The sequence below is a fragment of the Ranitomeya imitator genome, chromosome 3 (assembly GCF_032444005.1).
Source record: "Ranitomeya imitator isolate aRanImi1 chromosome 3, aRanImi1.pri, whole genome shotgun sequence".
Classification (NCBI taxonomy): Eukaryota; Metazoa; Chordata; class Amphibia; order Anura; family Dendrobatidae; genus Ranitomeya; species Ranitomeya imitator.
The window spans coordinates 37,257,831-37,270,919 of record NC_091284.1 but is presented as its reverse complement, the minus strand read 5'-3'; the positions used below and the strand labels follow the sequence as shown (position 1 = coordinate 37,270,919).

General features: G+C 44.8%; 1 protein-coding gene across 2 annotated transcripts in view; it reads left to right on the top strand.

The window, feature by feature from the left end:
• DOP1B (DOP1 leucine zipper like protein B) overlaps window positions 1–13,089 on the top strand; it is a 124,134-nt gene that overhangs the window by 72,612 nt on the left and 38,433 nt on the right. For both annotated transcript variants that reach the window (XM_069760768.1, XM_069760767.1), the window contains exons 4-12: window positions 1,350–1,520; window positions 1,716–1,905; window positions 3,107–3,196; window positions 6,071–6,194; window positions 8,675–8,784; window positions 9,432–9,546; window positions 10,036–10,156; window positions 12,161–12,280; window positions 12,398–12,497. In XM_069760768.1, the coding sequence (XP_069616869.1) occupies window positions 1,350–1,520; window positions 1,716–1,905; window positions 3,107–3,196; window positions 6,071–6,194; window positions 8,675–8,784; window positions 9,432–9,546; window positions 10,036–10,156; window positions 12,161–12,280; window positions 12,398–12,497 (1,141 nt within the window). The remainder of the gene's footprint in view (window positions 1–1,349; window positions 1,521–1,715; window positions 1,906–3,106; window positions 3,197–6,070; window positions 6,195–8,674; window positions 8,785–9,431; window positions 9,547–10,035; window positions 10,157–12,160; window positions 12,281–12,397; window positions 12,498–13,089) is intronic.

Sequence of the window (13,089 nt, the reverse complement as noted above, 5' to 3'; positions counted from 1 at the left end):
TTTTTCTATGCTGCCCTCTATGCAGCACCTTTTTCTATGCTGCCCTCTATGCAGCACCTTTTTCTATACCTCCCTCTGTGCAGCACCTTTGTTTTCATGCTGCCCTCTGTGCAGCACCTTTGTTTTCATGCTGCCCTCTGTGCAGCACCTTTGTTTTCATGCTGCCCCTTTGATGCACATGTCGCCCGATCATCATTCGAGCAGCGTCCCCATACATGTTAGGCAGTTGTTCAAACCTGTCAATATCGACATTAGTCTAATGAGCATGGGGACCTTAAGACTTAAATGGGTAAGCAGGGAAAACAGGTCCACCGTTGTTTTTACATTGGCTAAATAAAGTTTGGAATTTGGATTTTACTATTTGGAGCTGGAACAAATTTTTATTTTTTTTTTTCCTCCAAAACAGGTTATTACCTACCCGCACTAAATGTGATAAACTACTGTTTGGTTGGGGTCCGCCCGCTTGGATCCGCTCTTATCGGCAGAATGTAGAGTTTTATGGTCGGCAGGGCACTTTTATTCCGTTAGAATGACGTGTCAGTGCCGTTCCGCTGCATCCATTCTCTATGGGGCTGCCGATAAAAGCCGTGTTCAGCGCCAGGTAGTAAATAGAGCCCCAATCTGCTGATCGGTGTAGGTCACATCGGTCGGACTCCCAACGATCCGTACCCATCCTGTGTATAGGTGATAGCTTGCACAACCCCTTTATTTTCTAAGCATCAAGTCCTCGGCTTCTCTTTACAGAGCTATAGACTTAAAGGAACATTAAACCCTGGAATGAATATGTCAATTATACAAGAAAATAGTTGTCCTTTTTGTTAGTCTGCATCATTTCCTGCATTACCCTGAAAGTGGAGAACTCATGGGTTAATCTGCGGCTCTCTTCCTCCTTCATCTCCTGGCTGATGTAAACCCAATTAGCGGGGGCTTAATCAGCTTTTGTCTTACTGCACATAGGGCGGAGGGGGGAGGCATGTGCTGCAGCCACTTGTCTTACTGCCACGCACAGGACATTGACGTGGGGAGTGAGAGGACATGTAGTTCAGCCTCTGAGACGCACAGACATTTTCTTGTTATATTTTTCAATTTTAGTAAAAAAAAGGATATTGAGGGAGAAATTGCTTTGGTTATTTTTGTAACATTCTCTGTGAAGTTTGTGTTCCTTAATCGTTAAGATTCAGATTACCCGCAGCCACCACTAGGGGGAGCTCTTTGTATGCAGATTTTAGTACTGAGCTCAATGGCAGCTGTTTAAATGCTTCTTCCATTTGTTGCCCTCCATCGGGTAAATGGGGGTCTCTGGATCCCTTTATACCATATATGATGTATATATATTTTTCTGTGTACAGTTCAGGTCTGTTCCCGCTGTTGTCACATGCAGCGATGTCCGTGAAGCCGCTGCTCCTAGGTCTGTACGAAACGTACTTCCTACCTCTCCAGAGGTCGCTGCTGCCCAGTCTCCAGGCGTTCATCACTGGATTACTGCCGGGCCTGGAAGAAGGATCTGAGATCTACGACAGGTACAACGAAAAACACACACATTTTTTTTTCTATCGTTTTGTGTATACAGCTCTCATGCAGAGCTATGTGTTGTCGTGATAAAAAAAAAAGATAGAAAAAAGTATTGTGTGAGTGTATGACCATAGTTTTTTTTTCCGTTGTCTGTTACAAAGGAAATACTTAGATCTGAATGTCGTCCCTTTGTTTTTCCCCAGGACGGACGCTTTGCTTCAGAAGCTGTCCGTGGTGATCGGGCAGGAGGTCTTCTACAGCTCCCTATGGGGCAGCGTCCTGGTCAGCAGCTCCGTCCGACTCCCCGCTTCTCTGTTTGTCGTCAGTCACATCAACAGGGACGTCTCCGCTAAAGCGCAGAGCGCCATGCTCGGGAACGACAAGCAGTTGGCTGTGAGTATTTTATCAGCAAGGCCATGATGAGAGTTGTAGTCTCCGCTAGTTGGAGACCACAAATCTATAAGAATCATTTCCTAAAATGTGCCATAACCACTGCGGGTACACCCAGGCTTCATGCAGATAAAAGGGTTCTCTCATTGAAACGATTTCTGTAAATACTGTGCCTTACTCACACTCCCCAGGTCCAGCGACTCTGCTATTGCCTTCACATCCACAGCGCTGCAGTCAGTCAATGAGCTCAGCGGCTCTGAACAGCTTGTGTTGTCAACTAGAGCGGAGCTTGAGGATCGGCTGCAGCGCTGTTAATGTAGCAGGCACCGGTAGGCGCTAGACCAGGGGAGGATGAGTAAGGTACTTTTTTTCTGTTTTAAATAAATCACAGCATGGGCGGGACAGAGATTTTCCAAAACTGAAAAGCCCCTTTTAGACAGTCCATGTCGTGACTGCAGGCGAAAAAAAACCTGCTTGTCGGCATCTTCCGGCTGATTACGCTGGGGGTGGCGGGAGCCAGACATGGGGGGCACTGGGGGACACACTGTGAAAGAAATGGCCTCTAATGAGACCACTCCTCTGATGGCCAGGATTAGAGAAAACGGCTCGACTCTTGTATATGGGCTGTATACAGTATGTGAGTAAATGGGACCAAACTGCAATACCGGTCACAGCCTATAGACAAAGTGGCGCTGTTTCTCAGCTACTTTGCTGGTTGTCAGACAGCTTTCCCGGACATTGGAGTCTCAGGTCTACCTAGTTATGATCCGAAGACCCGTTTGCTACCAGAACTCCATCTCTAATACATGTATGATTGTTAAAGATTTTTTTGCCACAGTATCATGCAGCCATTGGTCACCGCGGGGGCAGGGTGTGGACAGCCGGTCCATGGGGTCTTACCCTTTTAAGTAGTTGTCCAGGATTAGGAATACATAGCAGCACACAACGCCGCACCTGTCTGCCGATAGGGTCCGGTATTGCTGATCAGCTTTTCTGCAGCTGAATAAAACTGAGCTGCAATACCACACACATCCTGTGGACAGGGGTGGCGCTGTTTGTGGAAGAAATGTTTTCCAATCTCATTCTCTTCAGCCCGGATGTAACACGACAGCTCGTGGGTAAATCGGGAACCGATCATTCATTTCTAGTGTTTTTGCTGACATCAGTTTACTCCAACAGGATCACGTTTCTCTTTTCTCCGCAGATAAAATCTCTCTGTGTCTCGGTAATGGACTCAAATGTTCTCGTTCAGAGGAACACACTGGAAATGCTGCTTTTCTTCTTCCCCTTTTTGGTAAGAATTAATGTACCTGGTAAAGTAGTAGATGTGTCCAATGTAGATGCAGCTCTGGAGTATAATGCAGGAGGTAGCTCAGGATCAGTAATGTAATGTATGTACACAGTGACTGCACCAGCAGAATAGTGAGTGCAGCTCTGGGGTATAATGCAGGATGTAACTCAGGATCAGTAATGTAATGTATGTACACAGTGACTGCACCAGCAGAATAGTGAGTGCAGCTCTGGGGAATAATACAGGATGTAACTCAGGATCAGTAATGTAATGTATGTACACAGTGACTGCACCAGCAGAATAGTGAGTGCAGCTCTGGGGTATAATACAGGATGTAACTCAGGATCAGTAATGTAATGTATGTACACAGTGACTGCACCAGCAGAATAGTGAGTGCAGCTCTGGGGTATAATACAGGATGTAACTCAGGATCAGTAATGTAATGTATGTACACAGTGACTGCACCAGCAGAATAGTGAGTGCAGCTCTGGGGTATAATGCAGGATGTAACTCAGGATCAGTAATGTAATGTATGTACACAGTGTCTGCACCAGCAGAATAGTGAGTGCAGCTCTGGAGTATAATGCAGGAGGTAGCTCAGGATCAGTAATGTAATGTATGTACACAGTGACTGCACCAGCAGAATAGTGAGTGCAGCTCTGGGGTATAATGCAGGATGTAACTCAGGATCAGTAATGTAATGTATGTACACAGTGACTGCACCAGCAGAATAGTGAGTGCAGCTCTGGGGTATAATGCAGGAGGTAACTCAGGATCAGTAATGTAATGTATGTGCACAGTGACTGCACCAGCAGAATAGTGAGTGCAGCTCTGGGGTATAATGCAGGATGTAACTCAGGATCAGTAATGTAATGTATGTGCACAGTGACTGCACCAGCAGAATAGTGAGTGCAGCTCTGGGGTATAATACAGGATGTAACTCAGGATCAGTAATGTATGTACACAGTGACTGCACCAGCAGAATAGTGAGTGCAGCTCTGGGGTATAATACAGGATGTAACTCAGGATCAGTAATGTAATGTATGTACACAGTGACTGCACCAGCAGAATAGTGAGTGCAGCTCTGGGGTATAATACAGGATGTAACTCAGGATCAGTAATGTAATGTATGTACACAGTGACTGCACCAGCAGAATAGTGAGTGCAGCTCTGGAGTATAATACAGGATGTAGCTCAGGATCAGTAATGTCTGTACACAGTGACTGCACCAGCAGAATAGTGAGTGCAGCTCTGGGGTATAATACAGGATGTAACTCAGGATCAGTAATGTATGTACACAGTGACTGCACCAGCAGAATAGTGAGTGCAGCTCTGGAGTATAATACAGGATGTAACTCAGGATCAGTAATGTAATGTATGTACACAGTGACTACACCAGCAGAATAGTGAGTGCAGCTCTGGAGTATAATACACGATGTAACTCAGGATCAGTAATGTAATGTATGTACACAGTGACTGCACCAGCAGAATAGTGAGTTCAGCTCTGGAGTATAATACAGGATGTAACTCAGGATCAGTAATGTAATGTATGTACACAGTGACTGCATCAGCAGAATAGTGAGTGCAGCTCTGGAGTACAATACAGGATGTAACTCAGGATCAGTAATGTAATGTATGTACACAGTGACTCCACCAGCAGAATAGTGAGTGCAGCTCTGGAGTATAATACAGGATGTAACACAGGATCAGTAATGTAATGTATGTACACAGTGACTGCACCAGCAGAATAGTGAGTGCAGCTCTGGAGTATAATACAGGATGTAACTCAGGATCAGTAATGTAATGTATGTACACAGTGACTGCACCAGCAGAATAGTGAGTGCAGCTCTGGGTATAATACAGGATGTAACTCAGGATCAGTAATGTAATGTATGTACACAGTGACTGCACCAGCAGAATAGTGAGTGCAGCTCTGGGGTATAATGCAGGATGTAACTCAGGATCAGTAATGTAATGTATGTGCACAGTGACTGCACCAGCAGAATAGTGAGTGCATCTCTGGAGTATAATACAGGATGTAACTAAGGATCAGTAATGTAATGTATGTACACAGTGACTGCACCAGCAGAATAGTGGGTGCAGCTCTGGAGTATAATATAGGATGTAACTCAGGATCAGTAATGTAATGTATGTACACAGTGACTGCACCAGCAGAATAGTGAGTGCAGCTCTGGAGTATAATACAGGATGTAACTCAGGATCAGTAATGTATGTACACAGTGACTGCACCAGCAGAATAGTGGGTGCAGCTCTGGAGTATAATACAGGATGTAACTCAGGATCAGTAATGTAATGTATGTACACAGTGACTGCACCAGCAGAATAGTGAGTGCAGCTCTGGGGTATAATACAGGATGTAACACAGGATCAGTAATGTAATGTATGTACACAGTGACAGCACCAGCAGAATAGTGAGTGCAGCTCTGGAGTATAATACAGGATGTAACTCAGGATCAGTAATGTAATGTATGTACACAGTGACTGCACCAGCAGAATAGTGAGTGCAGCTCTGGAGTATAATACAGGATGTAACTAAGGATCAGTAATGTAATGTATGTACACAGTGACTGCACCAGCAGAATAGTGAGTGCAGCTCTGGGGTATAATGCAGGATGTAACTCAGGATCAGTAATGTAATGTATGTGCACAGTGACTGCACCAGCAGAATAGTGAGTGCAGCTCTGGAGTATAATACAGGATGTAACTCAGGATCAGTAATGTATGTATACAGTGACTGCACCAGCAGAATAGTGAGTGCAGCTCTGGAGTATACAAGAATGACAAGTCTATATATGAAAGAAACACATCTTTTGTACTTTGTGGTCAGTGTGAGGCTTTTGTGACTTTTCTGCGCAGGATTCTGGGGATTGCCCCATGTCGCTGCTTCGGACAGACGTCATTCACATCCTCTCCTGCGCCATCCAGACTGTGCTGAGACGAGACATGTCGCTCAACAGACGGTTATATGCCTGGTTACTCGGTAGGTTACAACATCTGCTTGGCTCAGATTTACTGAAACCAAAATATCCCCAAAATAATACAAAATGGAGAAGCGTGAGCGAAACATGAGGCGGAGGGTGCACAGCCGGCTGATGACTGCAGGGGGGCTGTTCCTAGTTTGGCCGGTGCGGCGGCCGTCACGATTCTTGGGGTTGTGTGGAGCGTTCACCATTGCGCCCATTGTCCGGACTACGGTGGATTCTGGCCGCACGGTTTTTCTGTATAATCCCTCCCTGCGCGGCTCCTTCCTCCTTGTAGTGTTTGTTGTACATTTTTTTTTATACCTTTGTGTCTGACTGATCGTGGACAGAAATGATTTTTGTCTTATTTTGTGTTCTCTGTTTCGGTCCCTCTGGGCCATGGAGGTGCAGGTCAGTTGCATCCCTTATTCTGTATCACATATTTTTCCTTTCTTTTGGTTGCCCCTCCGGTTATGGACTCTGATGCCAAAAGTCATAGTATAAATGATAGCACTGGCTGAGCTGCAGTACCGCACACAGCCTGTAAATAGAGGGGGCGCTGTAAGAAAGCAGCCATGTTTTTCTAACCCACCGTAGGAATTAGCGGTTGCACTGCAGCTGTAATGCATATCTTATCTTAAAAGGTTTTTCCAATTTTACAAAAAGAAAAAAAAAATTGTTCTTTACTTTTGGGAATCTCGACTTCTGCTCCCGATGTGTGTAATTGTCTGCAGCGCAGACACCACATCCACAGCGCTGCAGCCAATCCGGGAGCTCAGCCCGTGCCGTCAACTGTGTCAGCAAAGCGGACAATAACAGAGACTCGGAGCAGGGACAGAGACTCAGTGATGGACCCGGGGAGGGAGAGGAAAGCCTTCCGAATCTCGGCCGCTGCTCCTGATGTGTATAATTGTCTGCAGCGCAGACACCGCATCCACAGCGCTGCAGCCAATCCGGGAGCTCAGCCCGTGCCGTCAACTGTGTCAGCAAAGCGGACAATAACAGAGACTCGGAGCAGGGACAGAGACTCAGTGATGGACCCGGGGAGGGAGAGGAAAGCCTTCCAAATCTCGGCCGCTGCTCCCGATGTGTGTAATTGTCTGCAGCGCAGACACCGCATCCACAGCGCTGCAGCCAATCCGGGAGCTCAGCCCGTGCCGTCAACTGTGTCAGCAAAGCGGACAATAGCAGAGACTCGGAGCAGGGACAGAGACCCAGTGATGGACCCGGGGAGGGGGAGTAAAGCCTTCCGAATCTCGGCTGCTGCTCCCGATGTGTGTAATTGTCTGCAGCGCAGACACCGCATCCACAGCGCTGCAGCCAATCCGGGAGCTCAGCCCGTGCCGTCAGCTGTGTCAGCAAAGCGGACAATAACAGAGACTCGGAGCAGCGACAGAGACCCAGTGATGGACCCGGGGAGGGGGAGTAAGGCCTTCCGAATCTCGGCCGCTGCTCCCGATGTGTGTAATTGTCTGCAGCACAGGCACAGCATCCACAGCGCTGCAGCCAATCCGGGAGCTCAGCCCGTGCCGTCAACTGTGTCAGCAAAGCGGACAATTACAGAGACTCGGAGCAGGGACAGAGACTCTGCGATGGACCCGGGGAGGGGGAGGAAAGCATATTGTGAGCGATAGTCTCAGTGTGCTGGTATAGAGTACAGCAGTCTAGTTTACTCTTCTAATTAACTTGTCAACCTTGGAACTTTATTGCCCCCACCCTAAATGCAAACATTGCAGTCCCTTACCCTCTTAACCCCTTCCCGACCTCTGCTGTACATGATACATCACAGTACATGATACTTGATAGTGAAGTATGAAAGTATGGTTGTTGTTTTTTTAACTAACGGTACCTGATATTCCAGAACGTCCTGTAATCCGGCGCTTCTTCCCTGCACAGACATAGAAAATATAGATCACAGAGCAACTAATTAGGGGCTCAAAGGATTTGTCCACAGCGCCAATTTTGTTCATGGCCTGTGCCAGTTTTTCTGTGAATTTCCCTTTCCCTAAATACTGCAGTACCAGATACCGCCAATGGACAAGAGGGGCGCTCCTCCAAATGCTCAGTGGATGACTGCTTCCAAGGGTTGAGGAGTGATAGAGGAGCCGGTGACTCCATAATCAGCGCTTCTGTTGTGAACAAAACCATCCCATCTATAAGATCATCTCCCAGTATGTAGTAGGTTTAATAATATTAGTAAATATCTCCAATTAGAAATGTAGTATAGTTCTTCTGATTCGCTATGTCACTTCATGTGCAGGGCATTGCAGTAGCTTAGGTATCCGTAGTTACGACCATTAAGTGTCACTATATGATTGGTTGTAACCATAGTTACTGCAATTCACGTGGGTTAAGCGTCATAGCGAATCAGAAGAACTATACCACATTTGTAATTGGAGTTATTTGCTAATATTATTATTAATACACCAACCACATATTGGGATAAGATCTTGGAGATCGGAATATCCCTTTTTGAACTTTTTATTGTTTTCCTTTTCAGGGTCTGATATAAAAGGCAGCATTGTGGCTCCGGAGCTGAAAGCCAAATCAGGGGAAGAAGAATACGGCTCCTGCTTTTTTGCGAAATACTCCAAAGATTTATTAGTCAAGGTAGGTGCGACACAGACCATGGAGCAGGGAGTGCCGCTTACCACACCTACGATTGTAAGGGTACCTTCATTCTTTTTACAGGCGAGACCTCTGAGTATTAGAGGGGTCCCCTGGTCAGGAGCCAGACTGGAGAAAATAAAAGCGTTGGGGATCTTTTATTCCTAAGGGTGCACTGCATCAATTACTACATTCATTTCAGTAGGAACCATGTAATGCCTTATGTCTCCTGCGGGGGAGCTGTAGCAAAAGTGATCGGTTGCAGGTTCCCCTGCGAATTACAGCTTGTGGCTGGGCAATTTTTAACCACCGAAGATGATGAGAAAACACCTTTAAATTTTTAGATGAAAATAAGTAAAATGATTTTCATTTTTCCTGACACCCCGGAGTTCAGAAAACCATAAAATTCCAATATTTTATAATCCACATTCCATTTATTTTTTTGGCCATTTATTTTCTTGTTTAGGGCTCCCCCTGGTGGAGAAATATGGAACAGCACTGCGATATGATAACGCTTTCAATATTGTTTCTATAGAGAGATTAATGGTGCTTGTATCGATAAAATATAGCAGAAATAATCACGTACAGGAGGAATGAGCCGTGCCCTAACATGCTGTATAATATTAATGTCTCTTTTTGTCTTTCTTCAGGCCCTAATGCAGATTTTACACCAGAATCTCCTGTATTCCGACTCCGAACAAGGCCTGCAAGTCTATCTGAAGCCTTTCCGGATCCTCATCAGCCTTCTGGACAAGCCAGAGATAGGTAATGTGAGTGGCCGTGAAATAAAAGTACTCCTGTGGGAACGATGTCACTATTTACCCCCCCATGATAGAAAAGAAGGCGCAAAACTCTGTATGTGCAAATACGGAAACAAGCTGTGCTCACATAGATGTTATGGCCGGCCTCCATTATTTCATCTTTTTTTTTCCCTTTGTCTGACTCTTCGATAATCATCCACCATAGAACTTTAATATTGATATCAAATTTGATATCTTATCCTCCAGCAGATGATTGAATGAATTGATGTGGAACAGCGCCGTAATTCTTATAGTGGCCGTGAATGGTACTGCACTTGTAGTACCACTCACGGCCACTACACACCGTACGGCACTGTGCCACCTTCTGTGCTTCGCGGCTCTTCAGTCAGGTGATTGGTGGGCGCGGCAAAGCTATACTCACCCCCCAGGCCCCTTCCTTCTCAGGACCGCTGGTGCATTATGTGTGATGAGGCGATATGTTGTATCCCCGCAGGTCCTCCGCTGGTGGGAGATTTATTCCTGGAAGTGATCCGAGCTTTCTATGCCTACTGCAGAGATGCCCTGGGGACAGACATAAAGCTGAGCTACGCCCAGACTGGCAGCCAGCTCATAAGGTATTACTGGCCACCTAGAGAATCGCCAAAATCACGCTGTCTGTGTATTATGTGCGGCCGCAGCGGTGACCCGCGGCTGCTAATATGGTCCTTTATGTATCCAGCTCCTCATCATTCTTCTTGGTTTATCTCCAAAGTTAACTAAAAAGTATTCATAAATAAACTTATAAATATTTAACTTATTAATATAGAACATTTCTGTGTCCAGCACCAGAGAGCTAAGCCAGCCCCCCTCCATATATGAACCAGCCGTAAAAGAAGGGGGCTGGCTTAGCTATCGAAATGAGTAAATCACTCAGCTATCTTTTTGTTGAGAACTAGAAATTGAGCCGCTAAAACCAAAGCTGGATAAAATACCTGGAATAATTATTGTTTTTGTTTGTTGTTTTTTGGACAACCGACTTTTGGTGTTGCATACTGTTTTAAAATAAAGTTTTCATACAGTTTGCTTTTTTGACATGTTTTTAGCCATTTTGAGATGTTCTGTATAGTTTGGTTTTTGTTTGTTTTTTCAAATTTTTTTTGTTTAATTTTTTTTTTATTTTCCTTTATTTTATATTATGTGTGTGTATATATGCTATTACAAAAGTAATATAGGGCAGTTGTTTTTTATTTTTTTTTATTTTGCATGTTACCAAAGCATCCATAGTCACCACTAAAAGGCAACAGTGACATTAGTCACTGACAGACCTCTGAAACAGAAGAGAGCAGACAAGAATACACAGAATTGTTAGCGGAAGTTTACTAGAGACAAAAGTATTTACATGGGACCAAATCTTTATTACAAAATGACACACACTTTATACAATTTAAGAAAACAGGTGGGGGCTAAAAAATGGACATAAATGTATTTACATGGCCTCAGGACACGGAGAGCAACAGAACTGATCTGTGTTACCAGGATCTATACATGTCAATAAGTTATGTGTAGTCAAGTGACCCATGCAGAATAATGTGTGTGGTTCTGGCATATACAGTTAGACTGTCAGTAGTTACCATCATACTGGTAGAAAGTAGAAGACCCAAAGATATCAGATATATTGATAATTGCCTCTTACACAGTGTAGTGCCAGACCCCGACGCGCGTTTCCCTGAATAGCCTCCTTCTGGGGGTGGCATCACACCTACAGGGCCACCTCTTTATATCGTATCATATCCAATCACATCATAGCAAATAAAAAATCTAAAAATGAGTGATATTAGCCAGATGAGGATAGTTTAGATAGAGCTCATAATAATTATAAAAGGGCCCACCTGAAGGTAGAAATCCCTCCTAGCATTCTCTTAACCAATGATATTAGACCTTGAATGTCTATAAGGTGAACCCACAGTGAGATTAGGTGCACGTTGCAGTGACAAAACGGGTGGAGTCATCCCTCAGGCGAGTTAAGGGTGACGGTCCGGTCACAGGACCCAGGTCGCTGCCCAAACAGTCACGTGAACGTGAACCACCATGGGCACGATCCGGGACATATGACCGGAGTGTCAGCCAGATAGATACACCAGAGGAGAAGGCCAGCCATGCTGGTTACGCGAGTGTGCACTTGCACCGGGATATATAGAATGGATATCTGGAACATATTCGCCGAAACGCGCGTCGGGGTCAGGCACTACATTCTGCAGGAGTATAATATATCTGATATCTTTGTTTTCTACTTTCTATCAGTATGATGGTAACTACTGACAGTCTGTAACTGTATGTGCCAGAACCACACACATTATTCTGTATGGGTCACTGACTGCACATACCAAGCATTGGTTTCCCAATTTTTAAAAGCCATACTTTTCCAGCAGAGCTGCACCTCTATATGGGGCAGTTTCATGAACTCAACTCAATTTAATGGAGTCTGGGAAAACTATTTTTTACATTATGAGGAGTCAATTACTGCCAGTGCGTCTATTACATGTCATCACATTTAATCAGAAAAAAATGAAAGATGCAACTGCTCCATTTTCCTGTGCACTATTTTTGATACATGTCCCCCGATGTTATCTGTATTCCAGTGCAATTAAAGAAAATAAAACTGCCTCAGAAATCGTGAAAACAGTGAACCTCCTCATCACCTCGCTGAGCTCGGACTTCCTGTGGGATTACATGACTGTGTGCTTTGAGCAAAGCTTCAGGTGTGTGTCTGTAGTTCCACCCATACCAATGTCATTATTGTCCTAGGCCGCTGTTGAAAGCAAGATCTTTGTATAAAATGGAGAATGCTTTAACATTTTTTAACTCTTTTATCACAGAAAACTTGGGGATACCAGTAACCCTAAGTACGTGGGACGAGCTCCCAGTGTGTCTGAGATCTGCACTCTCCTGGTCTTCCTTCTTGATGTCATTCCTCTGGTAAGAGTCAGACGATTTAAAGGGGACCTGTCACTTGCAGATAATGTCTTTTTTTACCGGTTGTAAATGCTGCTGTTCTCCTGAATCCGGCGCTGTTTCTCTTTTGTTCCTGCGCCTCTCCGTTCCTGAGATACGGCCTCCTCTTCACTGTACATAAATCTGGTCTTTCTAGCACTGTGGGCGGGGTCATGATGAAGACTCCCACAGAGAGGAGTTGAGGACCACGCCCACTTAACAGACAAGACTTGATTTACATACAGGGAAGAAGAGGCCATATCTCCGGAACGGAGAGGAGCAGGAATAAAAGAAAAACCTCGCCGGATTCAGGAGAACAGCGGCTTTTACAACAGGCGAAATAATATATATTTTTACTGCAACTGTCAGTTCCCCTTTAAAGTTTATTTCAAGTTTTGTGGGTAAATTATATATTATACATGGATATACTGGATACGATTTTCAAAACCCACTCCCCTTGCAGTCCACTAAACACAACGGTAGCAACAAACCTCAGTTTTGGACTCCAGAGTTCATGTGATATATTTAATCTTAGATGTTTTATTCCTGTACGGTGATGAATTTAATTTTTAACGAT